The following is a 20541-nucleotide window of genomic DNA, read 5'->3' as shown; positions in this document are numbered from 1 at the left end:
TTTAATTGTTCAATTTTGTTAAGGAGCATTAAACTAGCAAAAAATATTTATGATTCTAATATAACAATAAAATTGGCTATCTTGGGATGACAAAAGCATGATATAACTTATATTTTCATGCTTCTGCTAATATTAACAGAGAAATCATTACTTCCACAAGAGGCTATGGCTTATTATATTCATCTTTTAGAATAAATTTTAGATATGTGACTAGTCTTGTCTCCATTCTACTCCAAAAGAAGTTATTATTCGATGATACAAGAGGTTAGTGTTGATTTTGTGTTCATTTCAAAAATAGCATTTTTTTTAATAGAGCCTTTCCATGAAGTATGTTTTTTATAACAGTACTTCAATAATCCAGAATATCAAGAATTCAATTGGTTATGATCTTGTTGTTGTTATATAAAGCCTTGATTGCACCATTTTGGGAGATCCAACAATAAAACCACCTTGGAGTCAATTTGAATGGTAAAATAAAGTGAATATGTTACAAAAAAATATGTTACATTTGCATGCAATGTAAAACAATATTTTAGATAAGGAAAATAATATGTAGTCCTATTATATGTTCATACTCATAAGAAAATGACATATATCATAAGTTGATATTTTATTTATTAATAATTGATTTACAAGTTATATGTATCAATTTCTTTTTTTGTAAGTAAAAGAATTAATAGGAGGATATAACATCACTATTTAAATAATATCACTCATAACTCTAAATAGTTGAAGAAGAGTCATAGCACATGGTGCTTAAAATAAACTGATAAAGGTTCTACCATCATTTTTGCTCATTTATTGTCTTCCAACAAAATCAACTCAAAAATTACTTTAACATTTAACAATGATATTAAAGATAAATAATATAATATAAATTCAACAGGTAAAAAGATAATCATCTATGGACAATGTCTTTATAATCTAAATATATGCTAGATTTAACAACAACAAAAAATTCTAATTAGTATCTTTTTTATTTCTCACATGTATCTTTCAAATGCAACAATCCAATTCTAATACTTTCATTATGACAATTTAATTTTTAGTCACTTTCATGTTTGCCACATAAAAAGTATACTTTCACTCTTTCTCGCTTATTTAGGAATAAGGACCAAAAGAACCCATAATAAGATCTTTCAAAAGTTATAGGTGTAGTTTTCATTTGTCATTTATTAAAATGACTAACTAACCATTACACTTTGAGGGACCAAATGGTTATTTATTCTATTTAATAATATATGTAACAACCATTCAAGTATATGTTGTCCATTTCAAGGTTGTTGTATGCAATTTTTAACATATTAATCATAATTAGGTGTTATGTGTAAGATATCAAAATTAACTAATTGAAGAATAGTCACATTTATTTAAATATAAAGGAGAAAATTACCCTTGAATGTGTTTGGATCTGTCCTCTGATTCTTATGAAAGTTATAAGTCTCATTCATTAAATAAGGAAGTTGAACATGGTATTAAATGATGAGTCTCTTTCACTAAACTAACTAATCTCTTGAATTGAACTATACAATTATGAAGCTAACTTACAACAATTGTTATTTTGGCCGAAAGTTGAGCTAAAAAAAAGTTATTTATAAGCTCCATTAAGGTAGGGTAACACCCTGGTAAACTTAAGTCATAATTAACATCAAAAAAAAAAATTATATATATATTTTCTTGTCTTTAGTAAATTGAAAGTGGTTATTCTCCCCCATTTCAAAATGAGAGGTGGTATTATTCTGTGAATACTAAATAAATCCAAATCAAAGAGAATAAATCAATAAACAAATGCATTCCCATCCCAACAACAACTGTAATATCACAGCCTGCGACTCTCTTGCCTCTGATATTATGCATTAGCATTACATATTACATTGTTATAATCACCATTATCTTATACAATATGGACAAATAACTAATCTCTTTTGAAATGTATAGTTGTTTTTCTTAATAAATCTTGTTTTTGAAATAGAATATTTGACATTTTATCTATCTAAGAATCTAATAAAATCTTACGCCAATAATCCAATTCTTTAATGTTAGTATCTAATTTGTATGATATTGATTGATTTGAATAATCTCTGGTATGTGATTTTGATGGATTGTGTACGCTCTTTCTCTCTTCTCCCCTCATTTAATATTCATGTATTGTGTGGTATCCAATCTCTTCCTCTCTTCACCCTTCACTCCATTACCTTCAACTAGTTCAAAACCCAATACTCTCTTTTCTTTTCCCTCTTCACATCACCACATGTATTTTTTTCTCTCTCACCATTGAGCCATGAAACAACCACCACCACTTCAACTTTCATCTCTCTTCATATCCCTCTTCCTATTCTCTAACATTACAACATCTCTAACTCTCACTCCAACCCCTTCTCCCACTTCTTCCCCGTCATCATCATCTTCTTCTTCTTCTTCTTCAACTCTTGATCCAAAACAAGTAAGAGCCTTACAATCCCTTAACATCCCAACTTCAAAGGACCCATGTTCCCAACCCTCCTACAACAACGCCACCGTATGCGACGCCGCCACCCCATTTCGCCACCTCATTTCACTCACCCTCTCAAACTGCCCCTCCTATGTTGCACTCTCTTTCACTGCTCTCAAATCTCTCTCCACTCTCAACACCCTCCACCTTCTTAACTGCCCCGTCCCTCCCATCCGCTTCCCACCTGAACTCATCTCCTCCCTCCGCTCCTTCACCGCCATCAACAGCCTCCGTAGGGTCACCGGCGCGTGGCTCTCACAGCTCCAAAATTTAACTGAACTCACTGTTACTAATGTTCAAGTTAAAGCTACTGGACCTTATGTTATACTTGCCCACATGAACAAGCTTCAATCTTTAACCATTTCACATGCAAATCTCACTGGTTATCTTCCTGGGCATGTTCATTCTAATCTCACCCACATTGATTTTTCTGATAATCACTTAAAAGGAAACATACCCACTTCCATTACTATCCTTGACACCCTTCAAAGTTTGAATCTTTCTTCAAATTCTCTCTCTGGTGAAATACCAGCTTCTATTAGTGACTTAATTTCACTAAAGTTTCTATCTTTAGCTTCAAACTCGTTTTCTGGGTCAATCCCAGATTCAATTTCTGCTGTGTCAGGTTTGGTTCACATGGATCTGAGTTCAAACCAGCTCAATGGTACAATCCCGAAGTTCATTTCTCAAATGAAGAATCTCAAACACTTGAATCTAGCAAACAATAACCTTCACGGGGTTTTACCTTTTAACCAGAGTTTTATAAATAAATTGGAAGTGTTTAACGTTGGTGGGAATAGTAACTTGTGTTATAACCATTCGGTTCTGTCTTCAAAATTGAAGCTTGGGGTTTCTCCTTGTGATAAATATGGAATGCCAGTTTCTGCACCTAGCAAGGGTTCTTCTGCAGATGATAACAGTGATGATGATTACAGTGATGGTAATGAAGATGATAGCAAGAACACGAAAAAGCATCATCATGGGCCTAACAAGTTTGTTCTTGGTGTGGCTATTACTCTTTCTTCCATTGTTTTTCTTATAGTTTTGATGATTATGTGCGCAAAATGTTGTCGCTAAAAGAATTTTCTTATTTCAGGTTTTTAGATTAGGGTAAAATTGATCAAATTAGTTAAGGGATTGTTTTAATAAGAACATAGTTTGGGGTAAGAGTTTTTTTCCAATATAATGAAAAGCAATACACATTAATAGTTGGAATGATGTATTGATAGTGTACAAGACGTAGATATTAAATTTTTCATTAGATTATTTGTTATACAATTGTTACAGATTAAGTTTCGGAAAATGAAAAAAAACAAAGAACTGTTATATTTAGGTGGTGAGACAATATATGTAAAAGGTGCATAATAGAAAAAGGAAAGGAGAATCATTACATTGAAGTTGTGTTTTATCTCTGCTTTAGTCAATTACTTGTGAAGTGAAATGAGTTTATATGGAATGAGAAATTAGTTTTTATTGCATTTCTATACATTATCATAACATTTGATTCATGTGAGTATTAAGAAAGAATAGATAAACATATATAAACGAAAGTTATTTTCTTAATGTTGTTCAAATATGGTGAGCAGTTAATATAGAATTGTATCAGCTGGAATGTTAGGCTTCAAAAATCGAAGGTATATTTTTAGTAGCTTGGAGTAAAAGGTGGAGAAGATGCATGTGGTATCTGAAAGATCTATTTTACTTGTGCAATAAGCATCTTTGAACTTTTCATACACTTTTTGTTTACATGGTGATTAGAGGCTAATTGGTAGCGGTTGGGTCAAACACAATTGATGTTATGGCACTTATTTCAGGTTGTGCTACACATATAGCTAGGTAGAATAGTGACCTTCCTATTATTTGTGGGGACAATATGAGCATATAGTTTAGCTTGACTAGGAGAAAGGGACAAGATCCCAAGTTCAGGATGGTCAGTGATGTCGATTTGCTAAGAGGAGAATATGATTGTGGATAATCTGGCACCGCTCCAAGTTTAATTTTATGGTTGGATATGAGCTGTCTTTTCTACCTTCATTTATGTACATAAATGAACTATCACTTCTTCCTTTTCAAAATTAGACTGATATCCATTCTTTGCATGTTATTTTTTTTTTTTTGGTATTATCAAATATATTATTTCACATCTTTAGGTATTATCAAAGATATCCTAATAAAATGTTATTTTTAGAAATCGAACTATCAATCTTAGAGATCTAATAAGGTCTTACACCATTAGACTAACTTCATGGTAACTTAGTACTTATTCTAGAATATGACATGAAAAAAAGAAGGAAATAGTATATGAAGTGAGATAAAGTGTAATGTAAGCTCGGTGAAAATGTGTAGAAATATAGGGATGGTTGTTTATTCACTATATATGTTGTGACCTCCTAGAATATGCACTCACTTAGAATTAGAGGGTCCTACAAAAACATCATTTGGTCATCTTGTTTTGAGAAATTATTACAATCTTAAGCAGATTTGTGTAAATATTTAAGTTGATCAGCAAATGAGAAATTTTGATCACCTGGAACTGGTTGTAATTATTGTGTCCATATATTTGCAACCGTTATAGCTGTGCAATTAATTTTATATTTTATTAAAACTTTGCAGTTTCTTTTTTAATTATTATTTTCTAAAGAAGTAAAAACTGTTATTCTGTGACATGAAGAAGGTTATCAATGTCGAGTTGGGATCATCTATAGTATATAGAAAGTTCAATATTAGAAAAAATAATATATTTAATAATTTTTAATTATTTTATTCAAAACAATTAAAAATATGTATCATTAAAATTGTATTCATGTTATGTTATCATTTTCTTCCCATACAAGAGAGAATTTCAATTCTTTCAATATCTAATATCATTTAAATTCCCTCCGGTTGGTTTGTTTCCAGAGAGAGTCATAGACTCTGAAAGATATTAATTTTTTAATCATAAGATAAGCGGATACCTTCGTTATACCAATAAAGTTCAGTCGTCCCATTGGTTCATTTATAGTTTGTAAATCAAAATGATATTTACTAGTACTAGACTAATTTTCCATAAATGCCAACTCATGTGCCCATCATTGTGCTTGAGTACAATTGTAGAAACCTGTCTTTAGCTAGTAATGATTTGATAAATGCTATTTGCATAATGTTTCTCACTTTCTTGGTACTATCTTTATAATTTTACAAGGACGCAGATGAAAGGTATATTGTGCTGGAGTGATTTTCACTTTAAATGTTTCCATTATCATTTTCAGCAGTATAAGTCACATTAGATTTTCAACACTTGACAATTATCCACGACTTAGATACAAGGAACCATTGTCCACAGTTAATTATCAACGAGTTATAGTTATTCATCAAATTCTAATGACATTGCATAGATATTACACTCTTACCAGAAACCATTGCAAGAACATAAGCCATCCTTGAAATGGTGAAACCGGTTTGAATCTCTCAAGATAATTTCCCTCTCTGTTGTCTTGGACATGAACTTAGCCATCTCATGACAATCACCACATACTCTTAGATTCTTGGTGACCCTAATAGTCCTCCAAGGTGGTAAATTTAATATACCAAAAGCCATGGCTAATTTCTCACTATGCCCACAAAGAACCACTTCCTTCACCATATCATCTGCATTAATCAAAGCATACCTCATCTTAGGAGAATAACCTTCAGTCTTCATTTTCATTCTGAATTCTTTGAGCAAAGAGTTTATCATTTTGGCTTGAGGGTGTGAAGTATCACCAGCAACAAAAACAGAAAATTTGCCTTTTACCTCTATCCAGCTACTGCCCGGACTCTTCCTTAACCCCCTTTTACCGATCTTCTCTCGTAACTTTTTTACTTCTTCCCATTTTTCTGCCTCTGCATAGATATTCGCTAGAAGAACATAATATCCGGTATTCTCTGGCTCTAGCTCAAAAACATGCTCGGCCACTTTTTCGGCTAGCTCAACATCACGATGGATCCTGCATCCGCAAAGCAAGGCTCCCCAAACTGTAGCGTCTGGTTTAATTGGCATTGTCTTGATGAAACTGTAGGCCTTGGATAGATTTCCAGTACGAGCAAGGAGATCGACCATGCAAGCATAGTGTTCTAACTTTGGCTCAAAATTGGATTGACTTTTCATGGAATTAAATAATTCCCATCCCTCATTCAGTAACCCAGAATGACTGCAAGCATAAAGTATGGAAGTGAAGGAAATCTCATCAGGCTCAATACCCGCAGTCCTCATCTTCTCGAAAGTGGAAATTGCTTCATTTCCAAACCCATGCATGCCATATCCACCAATCATAACAGTCCATGAGATCAGATCCTTTCTTGGAATCATATCAAAGAGTGCTTGTGCTTGGACTAGCGACCCGCACTTTGCATACATATCAACAAGTGCATTGGCTACATGCAAATCTGAAGAGTAATCATTTCTCAATGCGTGCCCGTGTATCTCTCTGCCTCTCTCCAGAGCTGCTACGCTTCCGCAAGCCGGAAGGACACAAGCCATTGTAATGCCATCAGGCCTTAATCCTTGTTGCATCTCAGCGAAAAGTTTAAGAGCTTCATTGGGGAGAGAGTTTCTTGAATAACCTCCAATCATGGTATTCCACGAAACGATGTCCTTAACTTGAACTTGAGAGAAAACTGAATGAGCTTCTTCCATGCTTCCACATTTTGCATACATATCTATAAGAGCATTAGACACAGGCAACACCGTTGTCAAATTGTTCTTTCTAATGTAATTGTGTACATCTCTACCTTTATCCAAAGAGTTACTACAAGCACACGCATGAAGGACGCTGGTCAAAGTATAAATATCTGGCCTAATAATACCTTGACTTTCCATTTCATAGAATAACCTGATTGCATCATCATATTGACCTTCTCTTACATAAGCAGCTATGGTTGAAGTCCAAGAAACAACAGTTGTTTGGCCCATCTTCTCGAAAACTTGAATTGCACCCTCTAAATTACCGCATTTTGAATACATGTCTAGTAAGGTATTGTTAAACATAACTTCCCTACTAAAACAAGCTTTCACTCCTTGGGCATGAAGTGCTCTACCTAAAGAAAGGCTTCCAATGTTTGCACATGCAACAAGAGCATTGACCAATGTAGCCAAATCCACACCCACCCTCAAAACCAGCATCTGAATGAAAAACTCGAGTCCGGTGTGGGAAACCCCATTCATCACACACCCACTTATCATAGAATTCCAGGACACAACATCTCGGTCACTCAATTCATCAAACAACTGGTGTGCACTATCAACTCCTCCGCACTTAAAGTAAGCCGAAATTAGAGAGTTAACAACAGTATTATAAGAACCCAAACCCAGTTTATAAATATACCCATGAATCCTTTTACACTGCCCTGCCTTTCCAGAAGCTGCAAAACACTTCAAGATACATGAAAATGTATAAGAATTCCCTTCAATCCCTAATCTCTGCATTTTCTTAAAAAGATATATACTTTGGCTATAGTCACCAATTTTTGCATATTCAGACATCATAAGATTCCATAGAAAAACCTTATCATTGAGAATTTGATCAAATATCTTTCTCCCTTCTCTTAAATCTCCACAACTCACATACATGAACACCAATTTTGCACCTAAAACCCCTTCAATTGGTACCCCATTGGAAGAGATAATTGAATGGACCATCTTACCCTCTTTCGAACACTTGTTCTCAGCACAGAGCTGCAAGATAGAACAGTACGTATTCAAGTCAAGTTCTGATTTTTTTGACTTTTTTAGCAATTCCATGGCGTTTCTGAGATTACCCACTTCGCAGAATTTGCCAATTTTGGTGTTTACATTATTATTCACGGTGTCGGTCAACAAGGTAGTGGCATTGACAATAATGCTGCAACGAGGAACATCGAAATTCGAAGATAATAAGGTTGTTCTTGAAGGTTTTCTGAAGTGTATGAGATAATTTGATGGTATGACATATTTTGCTTTGTTTTCATGGCTGTTGAAAGTAACATAGGTGCTGAATTCTGATATGCTTTTCACCATTGTTATCAACATTGTTCTATGTCAGAGGGTTTTCCCTTTTTTAAATGCCAAGTTAAATTTATATTTTTTTAATCCCTTCAGTAACAACAACAAAAAATTAATCTAAAAATGTTATGATATTTTTTCCTTTTTTTCTTATTCGGTTCACGTGTGTCTCACATGAAGAAATGGGTTGTGTTTTGTAGCCGCAGTGACAGCGCGTGTTTACACGCGGCACAGAAAATTGTGGACTACGTATTTTGCATGTGTGAAAAGAATAACAAAAAATGAAATATAAATGTTGAAATGGAGAGAGGTGTGTGATTCTAATTCATTTGTGGATTTGAAATTGTTCTAGGAAAGATGGTTGCAGTTACTTTCCATTCTCATCATGTTCATGGCTTCCCTATGTCTTTCATTTTCAGCAAGCAGTTGTATGTAGGAAAATCTTTGATGTCTATGAAAGGTACAAACTTCATTCCAAATTTCCTTGGATTTTCTTTTCTTGTTTTCTGTAAATTCTTAAAGATATTGAATTCTAAAACTTAGCAGAAAGTAACCTACTGCTTGTGTAGAAATAATTGTTAACTTGGGTAGTTAAAATACTAGTGATTGAGATATTGTCAGAAATTAATGATTTTCCATCTGAACTTGTTGGTTGATTGTTGTATGGTTGTTCTCATTTGTCATATGCTTCAACATTAGTTGCCAAATCATAACAAGTGTATCTGACTAGTGAGAATGTGCTTTTGTATGCCAAAATTATGCAATCTTCTAGTAGTCATCCTTTTTTAATGGATGAGAGTTAGTCTAATTCCTAGAGAAAAATGGAGACTAAGAAAAATTATAGGGGAAACAATTAAAAAAGACTTAGAGATTAATGTTTTATCAACTAATATGATTTATGATATAACATTATGGTATCATTCGATCTATGTTGTCGATTTCACCTACTGGGATAAAGGTTTGGTTATTGTTGTATAGTTTGATTTGATTATTTGTGTTAGGCTACTGATATGTTGATGCTGGGTATGAAATTGTAGAGTAGATACTGAAGATAATTCTTTGATGCAGCTTGTTCAATTTGGCAGAGGTTGCAGTTCAACCATCACCCTTAGTGTTTCAAAATGTTATCTCTCCATTTACCAATTCAAGCATAAGATCTGATGGTCACAAAGGAGGTGAAACCAATAGGAGGAATGAAAACAAAAGACACCAAACATTTGATGGTAAAAAATCTAAGTCTTCTGAGGATAAAGAGATAATTGCTCTATTCAAGAGGATACGGTCTTCAATATCAAAGGGTGTTTCACAGAAGACTGAAAAGAAAAGTTCCAAAGAAAACAATGAGAAGCCCTCTATAAAATCAATTCTAGATATTCTTGGTGATCCAAAGAAGGTGAAAGGTAATGTCATTGTGTTTATTGTAGCAATGAAAAATATTTAAGTAAGCTTTCACATGATAATGTGACCACCCCAAAAAGCTATAATAAAGTGATTCTGTGGTAGTGAAGCTTGAAGTACCTCATGACTTGAAAGTATCACATTGATTTTCTTTCTCATGGGTTTTCTCATATGGTTCTCTAATTACAGCAGGTAAAACTTCAAAGAGGGCAAAAGAACAAGCTTTGATTAAGAGAATAGGCTTGACCAGTAAGCAGAAAGAGGTAAAAGAACATCTACATGTATCAGATTTTAAGTTGATTCGGCCACCATCAAACTTTGTAAAGAAATCTCCTATTACATCTCTATCAACACCAAGAGGAATAATGGAAATAGGGCTACATAATGATCCATTCCCAGCAATTATGGGGGACAAGCAGGCACAATCAGAGAGACTAGAGGAACTTAAAGTTGCAGAGTTGAAAGAACTAGCTAAGTCAAGAGGCCTGAAAGGTTTCTCTAAACTGAAGAAGGGTGAACTCATCAAAACACTTAAATCCTAGACAGCATCCCTTTTGTTAATTTCCACAATTCCTTTTTCGCTGGTCATGTTATTGAGTGGATCCTCACATGTGTTTTTCATACGATAAGATCACCCTAAAGAGAAAAATAGGAACAAAAACCTTAAATAGGGCTCCACAGCTGATAAAACCCCCAAGCAGTTGAGCAAAGTTTAAGGTTTTTGTGACTTGCTTCAAATAATTATATCATGTGAAAAACACATAAGAGTATCCATTCCCTTCTGATTGATATCAATGATATGTATCCTCTTTAGACTTCATTGACTTGTGTGTTGAAACAAATTAAGAGGGTTATAACAAAATATTGATCTTTCAATTAAAACACAAATACTAAACATTGAATTAAAGTCAAACATAACCAAAATCTGAGCAACATTAACTAAATCCCTTCAAATTTCGACAGTGCTAGACAAAATTAGGTAACAACCCACCAAAACAAATAAAAAACAATTGTCACATGCTTATAGTACTCTTGCTTAAGAAATTTGTTGGGACTTGTTGAGGATAACTCCTTCATATTTAACTTGGAACCACTTCATTGCATCATCTTTGGTCACCCTGTGCTGAATTCCAACCCGGGCTTTGCATCTTCTGCGTCGACCAACACGGTATCCAGGGCGCTCTAGAACTACATAGAAATCCATCCCATAGATACCGGTTGAAGGATCATACCTGAATCGCAAGGCAGAAACAAGATTAAACCCAAGTAACAGACAGAAATAATACACAAATCTCTGAGACATGTCAGTGCTGAGAACTGTTTTCAATCTTCTGATTTCCAATGAAACCACATAAAACCATTTAAAGAACAAAACTTAAGTACTGTTTTGTATGTGTGTGTAGTTTTTTCAACAAGAACATAACATGTGTAACAGTTCATTAATGAAAATATAACATGTTTAACAGTGTTACAATGCTACATAACCTTTACTATATAAGGGCACCACAAGCACACAAAAACAGCAACTAAATTATGTCCTCATTTACAGCTCAAACATTACTTTTATGGTGAGTAGAAAGCATGAGAAACTTAAAAGATCAGCTATGTTGAAACGACAAGAGGCAAAAAAATTGGACATCATATTCAGCCATGTAGAATAGCATGTGAATTAGATGCAACTTCCCTAATGATAAATGATAAGATATAGCATCTTTACTTAATTACATATCACAAACTGTAGCACCAATAGTCCAACTTCAAAACTGGATATAAGTATGAATGCAAGTACACCATATAATAATCATAGTACCCATACTTCTATAAATGAAATACAATACTTCGATCATTTTATGCATCGGTATTGTATCGGCTCCAAGTCTCGTATCGATGCTTCATATATAATTGATTGCATTTGTATAATAATGAAAGTACAAAACAGGATGGTTGTAAGTAACATACTTGATTCCGAGATCAATATGCTCCTGAATACCAAATCCAAAACAACCAGTATCACTGAAGTTTCTCCTCAAGAGTTCATACTCCTTGACCTTCAACCCACTCTCAAGGAGCTGCATTGCCTTATCACCCCTTACAGTGACATAGCAAGCAATCTTTTCGTTACGCCTAATTCCGAATGACCGCACGGTGTATCGAGCTATCAAAAGAAATATAAAAACATTAACAATTGAAACCCTTTCTATCTAACAGGAAAACAAAACAAATAAAAAGAAAACAATACCCTTGGAGAAAACAGGGGATTGGCCACTCAATTGTTCTAAGACCTTGGCGGCTCTGGTGAGACGATCACCGCTCTCGCCGACGGAGATGTTGAGGACGAGCTTCTGAACCTTGATCTCCCTCATTGGGTTCGCTAACTTCTTCTCTGATGCCTATTTGATTTCATTCATTAATTACATTATTAGCATTGTTAATGTTAACATGTATAATTGATTAGTAACTAATTGCAGTTGATTATGAGTGTTTAACTAATAAGAGAGAGAGAGAGAGAGAGAGAGAGATACCATGGCGTTCGTGAGTTGGGTTGAGGAAGGAAGGAACGAAGCGCAGCCACCACAATGAGGTATGTATGCTATTGCTAGGGTTTTGGAGACTGCATTTGAGTTCAGTATTGTATGCAACCTTAAAAGACCATAACACCCTTGCCTCATTTATTTTAGGGAAAAGTGTACTTAGTGCTTCACATACCTGTCGATTTTTTTTGTATTACCAAATGTATCTCTTTCAGAATTTGTAGTTATGTCTCTCAACAAGTGTTGCTCTTAGGAATTAAATCATCGATCTTAAGGATCTAATGTGGTCTTACATTATTAGACCAACACCTTGTCAGTTATATATATATATAATTGAACATATTGAGGGAGATATAATTCCTCATTCAAAAAACTCTATCGAATGTTAAAAGTAGCAGGCAAACCAGTCAAACCAAGTTAAACAAGAGGTTACATTGGTTCAGTTCGATCAGAATTTGTTTAGTTCGAAACTCGACTCACCTCGAATTGGTTCATTTGGACAACTCAAATAACCAATGTATTTTATAAAAAAAATACTACACAAGCTTTTCTATATATATATATATGTTAAACTGTATTCAGCTTAAGTTTGACTCGTTTTTTTTTTAATGAGTTTCAACTCAAATTAATTTGTCAACCTAAATAGCAAGTCGAGTTTCAAAAGAATATCAAGTTGATTTGGTTTATTGTCAGCCTTGGTTATATAAAAATATTGACTGAATCGTCTATATCAACCGAAAAATAATGTATTCTCTAACAAAGTTATGCTTTGTTCATTAAAATTAACTAATTAACTTACAAGTAACACATGTTACCATAAGAATATAAAGATTGATTAATATGCTCACTTTGTAAGGAGGCTATATTAATCATCTTCCCAATTTACCATATTCTCTCACAAGCTAAATATGCCATTCAAATAGATATCAATTAGGATATTGATAACAAAAAATCAGATAAATTAATCTTTTTATTGGTTTATCCCCTCTGCATCGAGTAGCCCATGGTCAAGACCCCAAGTTGTCAATCTTACTTGGGCCAAATTGGATTGTACAAACACATTAAGAGTCCATCAAATTTTTTGTCACGGCTATTTTATGAAAATTGATGCAATATCCAAGGATTAGTTAAAGAGAATAATGTATCTCCTTGTATAAGGAGATAACTTATCTCCTCTAACCAATAAAAATGTGACATGTGTGTTATTTTATTTATTTTTTAAAATATTTTTATAGAAAATAGTGAAACATGACACGTGTCATGATTTCAATGGCAGGAGGAGATACTTAAATTAATTTTATTTTATTAGTTTAGGTTATGAGCAATTAATATTGTTGATCCCTCGACCAAGTAGATATGTAAACCCCACTCTAGGGTGGGTCAGAAGAGCTACCACTATGGCCAATGATATTTAGGGGTCCCAAAATTTTAATTTATTTTAAACTATATGAATATATACACAAAATATTATCATACTAGCATATTGTACAAAGCTCAAAAAATATATTTAATATAACAACAATTAAGCATTAATCCCACAGATAAAGGGGTGAGAAACTGAGAATGAAAATTAAACATACTGTTATATATTGATAGATTACAAAACTCATTTACATTAAGCAAAATAGAATACACTACACTCCTTTGTCACCTAGGCCCAGAAAGTTCAATTGCTTCAATAATAAAGGAAGGTTCTTCATGAACATCACTATAGTTTTGAGAGAAACTGCAAGTCCTTTCATCATAAAGGTTACCTCCCCCTTGTGACTCCTCTGCCCTCAATGACTGTCCAACTAGGCTTTCTAGAATCTTCAAGACTTCTGACATCTTCGGCCGCAAACTAGGAAGTGACTGAGTACACTGTAAAGACAACTCTGCTGCCTTTTCCAATTCTACTGGATCAAAACACCCCTTTAGATCTCTATCAACTAACGCTTCGAGCCGCTTCTCTTCGGATAATGTTCTAACCTGTAGGATAGAAAGATGTGGATTTCATGAAAGATATTGTTCTAACTTGTTGTCAATGCAAACTTTAGGATAGAAAGATATAGATTTTATGAAGGGCATAACTTAGGCACTGTTTTTTGTACTAGATGTTAGACATTATATTTTCATTGATGAGCTGCCACATAATATATTCTTATTGGAAAACAGCACCGCGAACATTTCGAGGCAAACTAAATTTTGACAAAGATACACAGAATGTTTCAGACTTTCACAAGGGTAAAACAGATAAAGCTACAATTTTAGCCAGCTAGGCTCCATGCAGAATCTTACATACAAGCCATGAGTATTGTCTCAAGCCTCTCAAGTCAAGATCAAGAACCAAGATTATATCATTGCCAACAAGTAAAGACTCAAGGGAGAACAAGTATATAATATGAAAGATGAGCATCAAAACAGTTTGAAAAAGTTAGTACTTACCCTGTCAAGAATCATTCCCTTTTGGATCTGACCATTTCCAGTACCCAGTGCCTTTTGTCCTGTTATGAGCTCCAAAAGTAATATGCCGAATCCAAAAACATCTGTTTTTTCGGAAGACTGTCCAGTTGAGAGATACTCCGGGGCAATGTGCCCTACAGTACCCCGCACTGCAGTAGTTACATGTGAATCCCTTTGATCTAAGAGCTTAGCAAGACCAAAATCCCCCACCACAGCTTCAAAACTTTCGTCTAGCAAAATGTTTGCTGCCTTAACATCCCTGTGGATTATTTTTGGGCTGCACTGTTCGTGCAAATACAGAAGACCACGGGCAGCCCCAAGAGCAACATGCATTCGCCTGTTCCAGTCTAAAGCTGGCTTTTCACGACATGTTTCTGCAGAAAAAAGGATAAGAGAAAATCCGTTAAACTTGAGAGACATTAGAAGTTAACAGGGGGATATGTACTTAATAATCTGAATGAATTTTGGAGGTATCAAAACATTATCTATTTGTATAGATACCTAGACATTCTAAAAATTATTACAGATAATATGTGCTGCAACTTGAAAATGTCGGAAATATAAGATTTAGGCCTCTAAATACCAACTCCATGGACAAATACACAGAAAATCACAATGTTGACTTCCCTAGGTAATAGAATCACAAAATATCATTGATCTAAAACAAAGCCTTTTATAATAATTTCAACTATAAGAAGGCATATATCTACTTTGGATATATTTACCAAAATTACTGTACAGATGAATTAATATGGAACAAACCTCTCAACCGATCAGCAACACTGCCATTGGGCATGAAAGGATAAACAAGTAACCTTTCATCTGGTGTCATACAAAATCCATAAAGACGCAAGAGATTCCGATGCACAGCCATACCAATCATCTCAACTTCAGTTTGAAACTGCACTTCTCCAGTGTAATTGGGATCTTTCAGCCTCTTCACGGCTACCAACATTTTGTTTGCAAGGCATCCTTTGTAGACAACACCAAAACCACCTTGTCCTACAATATTTTTTGGACTGAAATTTGCAGTAGCACTTTGCAATTCGCGGAAGGAGAACCTCTTTAAATGACCAATATCAAATTCATAATCTTGCTCCACTTCAAATGTCAAGTAGTATATATTGTCAGAATATGTGCATGTTTATAAGGGAGGAAAATAGTACTGTAGTTCATTTCAGGAAGTACCATAAGATGAATAGAGGATGCGTGATCTGTACCACTGCAACCAATAGACAAGCAGCATCACCGAAATTACGAAAGTGCAACTAATGCTAATAACAACAGAAAGCACCTTCCGGTGATGGCTACTGACTTTCTGAGATGACCCTGTATCTGCAATTGAGTAATGGTTGATTTTTACTTCAGTGCACTGATTATTATGGTTTTAATTAATACATCTTAAACTTGAAACTAAATTACCATTTAATAGTTCTGAAACATTCATACAACTTTGTGAAGATGTGCAGAGGAAATTGTTTCCTGAAATACTATGTTCAAAGAAGTGCAACGTCAGGCAACACAAGAAACTACTTTGATGCATGCAAAAAGTTAAATTTCAAAAAAGAATAAAAGCTAATGTATTATTTATTTTCGGCATGGCGGTGAGCCGGAGACCATGATCCTCAAAAGCCTATAGCTATGCTAGTTTTTAGCTTCATATAATTGAAGTTACTTGAAATTGTTAAACTTGTTTTCAGTCGATAGTAAACATCATATGGAGGTTCCAAATTTACTATAAATAGACTCTATTTCTATCCATCTTTGGACTCATGCACCAATCAGAAAAAGGAACATTCCAAGTTTCCCTGGTAAGTTTTACTAGTCTGTTTAGCAATTTCAATTAGATTTCAGTACTTGCACTTCCATGATTAATTAATACCCTAGTTTCCCTTCAAAATTTCATGAGAAAACCCATTTTAAGAAACTGTAAGTTAATCCCTCTGTATTAACTGTAGCTACTGTCCCAGGTTATTATTTAGTATTAAGTATTAAGTATTAACTACTAAATTAAGCAAAGATTATGTTCTCCTACAAGAAACTGTGGTTAAATAATCCATAAAAGATGAAAGGGCTTCAATTAAGTAATGCTTATATACACTAACTGAATAAACCATGGCAGATAATTTGTAAGTAAAAAGAAACCACTGAACATGCAAGTAGTACAAGTGTTCAATTTTTTTCATGAAGATGATTGGGATTAAAAATGGTAAATATTTGGGCAAAATCTTATACTATTAAAGAACTCACCTGTAACCTTTTGCTAGAATTTTTGGAGAGTGACCACTGAGATTATTGAATGACAAGTCCCTACAACATATAGTATGGTTATGAAACTAGCTTTGAAGGATTGAAGAACAAAAATATAACAAAACTTTGACGGAGGCATAGAGCACATACAAGAATGAAAGGCCAGTGAGATTAGCAACAAGTTGAGGGATCTGTCCAGATAGTTTATTTCTGCTGAGCCGCCTGAAAAACTTGCCGTGAATAAATTAGGAAGTAAACAGTTAGAGAAAGGCTAATGAATAAACCAAATAAGCAAGAAGAATATCATGCTTGTTAAATCTATTTGTCGAGCCAACTCACAAGTAACTTAGATGAGTCAAAAAGCCCAAAGAGCTAGGAATTTCACCAGCGAGCTCGTTACCAGAAAGGTCAAGGGTCCGTAGCTCTAACAGCTTTCCTATCTCAGCAGGGATAGGACCAGATAACTTATTGTTCTGCAATAACCTAACATAATACCACGGAAAAAGTCAGTGATAAGAAAAGGCAGATAATTAAAATGAAGTGAATATATTTGCTGACTAATGCACTTTTCTCCTTGTAATACATGGTGGCTAACATACAAGATCATTAGCGAGATAATAATTATGGGAAGTTGGACACACTAAACACACTGTCCTTCACATTGTCTTTCCAAATCCATTCTTTTATCTAACTCTCCAAAAGAAAATGCGGTTTCATCCCATCTACCAAGTTGGTTGCACATATCTTAACCTAGCTAGTGATCATCATGGTAATACTAGTAACTACTCATATTGCTAACATAACAGCCTAAAAATGCACCATTCTTGCAAAGCAAATCCTAAACACAGGATATGTGTCCCACAGATATTGCTAATTTGATTTATACACATAAAATATGAATTTGAAAAAACGCTACTTTGAGATGTAACAACCCACTCTCAATTTCCAAAAATAGAGTGAACTTAGTTCTTAGATGTTTATAGATGGCTGAGAGTGATCAATAAGGCAATAAAATAACACAGTCTCCAATCTATAATACAAAACATAAATCAAAATCATTACCATCTGAGTCAAACAATACAATAAGTATAGACCATTGCTTGTAGCAATGGGTGAAAAAGACACTCACAATGTTTGAAGGTGGGTCAAATTTCCAATTCCTGGACAAAGCGTTCCAGATAAACTTGCACTCGCCATTTCCCTGCCAACAGCAGCAAATTACAATCAGTAACATACATCAATTTCTTTATTTAGAGAATTTATAGGAGGATATAACATAACATTTCTCATAACAGAATTGCTAGAATAAGTGTCAGAAAAAACACTAGTCTTTAACAAACACCAAAATGTTAAAATATTTCCGTTCTTCACAGACAAAACTTACAGTGAAATGACATAACCCTCAGCAGAACAACCAACCATGGCCCAAGTACAAGGGTCAACCGAATTAATATCCCAACCATCCATAACATGCAACTCATCATTCATCTCCCTCTTCATTGACATCAAAGCAGCCACTACAAGAAACCAAATTTGTGAACCAAGTTAGTAAAACTATAAATTAAACCAACCATTGAAAACAAAGCTAGAGTGAGACAATGAAAAGAAAAAAAAAGGAACCTTCATAGTTAACACCCTTTGGAGAGAGAAGGCTGTCACTGCACTCAACAACCAAATTGCACAGAAACAAAAAGATGAGCCATAAAACAACTTTGAAACCTTCCATGAAACACAAAAACCGAATCTAAGTACTGGGAACTCAAAAAGTCTCAAACTTTTTAGCTGGGTATCTTTTCTTTTCACTCTACTCAGCTTCAATTACACTGCAACCCCTTTTTGGAATGAAAAAAAGACTCTTGTACTGCTACCTCGAAAGAAAAAAGTTGAATAGTAAAAAACAATTTTTTGTTCCATAAAATAAATAAAAAAACAATTTTTTATACAAAAATCGAAAAAAATTGAAATGAGGATTCGTAAGACCAGGAAGACAGCTCGAGATTTGGGAACATGGCAGACATTGTCGCATGCTATATGGTTTTAATACATGGAGATGCTGTCTCAAATTGTGTTCTAAACTATGTACCAAACCAATAAAAACAACATATTATATTAATTAAAAAAATAAAAAATTAAAGGTTTACTACATTTTCTGTTTTTGATTCAATATGTACATGATTTGATGTATTATTGGGGAGAATAAATCATTGTCCTTAATACATTAGATAGTATTGTGTGTGGTTCAGTGATGTGATTTTATGTTACATGTAAGTTATGATGAATATGATTTGACCGTTGATATTTTGTTTATGATTGAAAATGAACGGTGCGATTTAAGTGAAGGGTTTAGCGTATTCCGAGAAGAGAAGTGTGGGAAAGTGTATGGTAGTGGAGAGTTAAGGCGCGAAATTTTATAGTTCTTATTTAGCAATTTTAAGTCACGGAGCTCGAGGATATTTCTTTAAACGGCGTCGTTATGTTTGACGGTGTACCGTGTAGATAGCAGTTAAATGTCAGATTCTCTATAAGCGTTGTCTTATGTTATTTTACATAAATTAAGTATCTTCATTTTTAATGAGACTATTATTATTTTTTTCTTTTATATCATTATCACTTCTTCTACTCTATATCACTGTTAATGTTTTTATCTCAGCAGTAATAAAGATAATGATAAAATTAGTAAATAAGTATTAATGTTATCTTAAACTTTGAAAATACGTTATTAACCATTGAGAAAAACGACCTAAGTTTCTTTTAAACTTGTTAAAAGCTCGTGAACAAAGTTTGATAAGGTTATATATGCTTAGACCTGTTCCTGAATATGTAAATATCTTGGACTCAAGAGCTTGTATTAACTTTGATAAGTTCCTAATACTTAATTCACCTAAATATAGTTTTGTTTTGTTTAAGATTTTTATTTAAATATAGAATTAGCATCAATGTAAAAATAGAGAATTTTTCTTCTATATTTAAGATTTTATATTTTTAATATACAACTAGTACATTACACTATCATCATATATGTAAAAATATGTCAGATAGTCATTAGAATAATCAATTTTTTTAATGATATTACAATGCATACTTTTTCTAAAGGTTTAATTTTTTAAATGGATATCACAATTAGTTGATCCTACAATTTTTTCTATAGGACCTTATTCTAGAATTTATTAGACTAATGATGAGTTTATCTAAAGAATTTATTTATTGTGGATAGACTAGACTCATTGGATAACCTGGTTACTTTGCAACAAAGTTTTAGTAGATTTATATTTAAATTATTTACTCAAATCAATCATGTAACTAACTAGACTATCCAATAAACACTAGTTACCCGTAGAAAGGAGGTGATGCAGTGGCACCTTCCCGTATGGCTAGCTTATTAGGATGTAAGTGTTGACTTAATGGTATCTCATTTCTTGTTTCGATTTAAT

The 20541-nt window shown here is 33.8% G+C and overlaps 5 protein-coding genes across 7 annotated transcripts; 2 read left to right on the top strand and 3 right to left on the bottom strand.

Annotated features, from left to right (window-relative positions):
• Positions 2132–3899, top strand: LOC109330013 (receptor-like protein 51). The gene has a single exon (XM_019563967.1). It carries the CDS (start codon positions 2282–2284, stop codon positions 3566–3568), a length of 1287 nt encoding a protein of 428 aa, XP_019419512.1. The 5' UTR covers positions 2132–2281; the 3' UTR covers positions 3569–3899.
• Positions 5782–8581, bottom strand: LOC109328868 (pentatricopeptide repeat-containing protein DOT4, chloroplastic). Its single transcript, XM_019562491.1, has one exon. It carries the CDS (start codon positions 8514–8516, stop codon positions 5877–5879), a length of 2640 nt encoding a protein of 879 aa, XP_019418036.1. The 5' UTR covers positions 8517–8581; the 3' UTR covers positions 5782–5876.
• LOC109330155 lies at positions 8793–10771 on the top strand. 3 transcript variants are annotated; one of them, XR_002105635.1, is made up of 4 exons: positions 8793–8949; positions 9575–9889; positions 10080–10509; positions 10541–10771. XR_002105635.1 is itself a non-coding variant. In XM_019564208.1 (3 exons), the coding sequence occupies exons 1-3, from the start codon at positions 8847–8849 to the stop codon at positions 10427–10429; spliced, it is 771 nt and encodes a 256-aa protein (XP_019419753.1). In that variant the 5' UTR covers positions 8793–8846; the 3' UTR covers positions 10430–10510. The 3 variants fall into 3 exon arrangements, 1 of the variants encoding a protein (XP_019419753.1); XR_002105634.1 differs by having other exon boundaries at positions 10077–10509; XM_019564208.1 differs by lacking the exon at positions 10541–10771 and having other exon boundaries at positions 10077–10510.
• LOC109330156 (60S ribosomal protein L11-like) lies at positions 10742–12571 on the bottom strand. The gene is made up of 4 exons (XM_019564209.1): positions 12410–12571; positions 12127–12277; positions 11847–12042; positions 10742–11119 (listed from the first exon to the last, which is right to left on the bottom strand). Exons 1-4 carry the CDS (start codon positions 12554–12556, stop codon positions 10924–10926), a joined length of 690 nt encoding a protein of 229 aa, XP_019419754.1. The 5' UTR covers positions 12557–12571; the 3' UTR covers positions 10742–10923.
• LOC109330382 (probable LRR receptor-like serine/threonine-protein kinase At5g45780) lies at positions 13983–19140 on the bottom strand. The gene is made up of 11 exons (XM_019564565.1): positions 18731–19140; positions 18495–18627; positions 18240–18311; positions 17450–17593; positions 17261–17332; positions 17111–17170; positions 16283–16350; positions 16049–16195; positions 15623–15961; positions 14843–15234; positions 13983–14386 (listed from the first exon to the last, which is right to left on the bottom strand). Exons 1-11 carry the CDS (start codon positions 18834–18836, stop codon positions 14066–14068), a joined length of 1854 nt encoding a protein of 617 aa, XP_019420110.1. The 5' UTR covers positions 18837–19140; the 3' UTR covers positions 13983–14065.

The sequence above is a fragment of the Lupinus angustifolius genome, chromosome LG16 (assembly GCF_001865875.1).
Source record: "Lupinus angustifolius cultivar Tanjil chromosome LG16, LupAngTanjil_v1.0, whole genome shotgun sequence".
Lineage (NCBI taxonomy): Eukaryota > Viridiplantae > Streptophyta > Magnoliopsida > Fabales > Fabaceae > Lupinus > Lupinus angustifolius.
The sequence above is the reverse complement of the archived record's forward strand: the minus strand, read 5'-3'. Positions and strand labels throughout refer to the sequence as shown.

Bases quoted from the DNA above. Each gene is read 5' to 3' on its own strand.
- LOC109330013 (XM_019563967.1), top strand. From the start codon at position 2,282: ATGAAACAACCACCACCACTTCAACTTTCATCTCTCTTCATATCCCTC.
- LOC109328868 (XM_019562491.1), bottom strand. From the start codon at position 8,516: ATGTTGATAACAATGGTGAAAAGCATATCAGAATTCAGCACCTATGTT.
- LOC109330156 (XM_019564209.1), bottom strand. From the start codon at position 12,556: ATGAGGCAAGGGTGTTATGGTCTTTTAAGGTTGCATACAATACTGAAC. The intron at 12,278-12,409 runs GTATCTCTCTCT...GAAATCAAATAG, and splicing joins CCCAACTCACGAACGCCATG to GCATCAGAGAAGAAGTTAGC. The intron at 12,043-12,126 runs GTATTGTTTTCT...TTCTTTTGATAG, and splicing joins ATCCCCTGTTTTCTCCAAGG to CTCGATACACCGTGCGGTCA.
- LOC109330155 (XM_019564208.1), top strand. From the start codon at position 8,847: ATGGTTGCAGTTACTTTCCATTCTCATCATGTTCATGGCTTCCCTATG. The intron at 8,950-9,574 runs GTACAAACTTCA...TCAATTTGGCAG, and splicing joins ATCTTTGATGTCTATGAAAG to AGGTTGCAGTTCAACCATCA. The intron at 9,890-10,076 runs GTAATGTCATTG...CTCTAATTACAG, and splicing joins TGATCCAAAGAAGGTGAAAG to CAGGTAAAACTTCAAAGAGG.
- LOC109330382 (XM_019564565.1), bottom strand. From the start codon at position 18,836: ATGGAAGGTTTCAAAGTTGTTTTATGGCTCATCTTTTTGTTTCTGTGC. The intron at 16,351-17,110 runs GTGAGTTCTTTA...CTTTGAACATAG, and splicing joins ATTCTAGCAAAAGGTTACAG to TATTTCAGGAAACAATTTCC. The intron at 14,387-14,842 runs GTAAGTACTAAC...TCTATCCTACAG, and splicing joins AGGGAATGATTCTTGACAGG to GTTAGAACATTATCCGAAGA.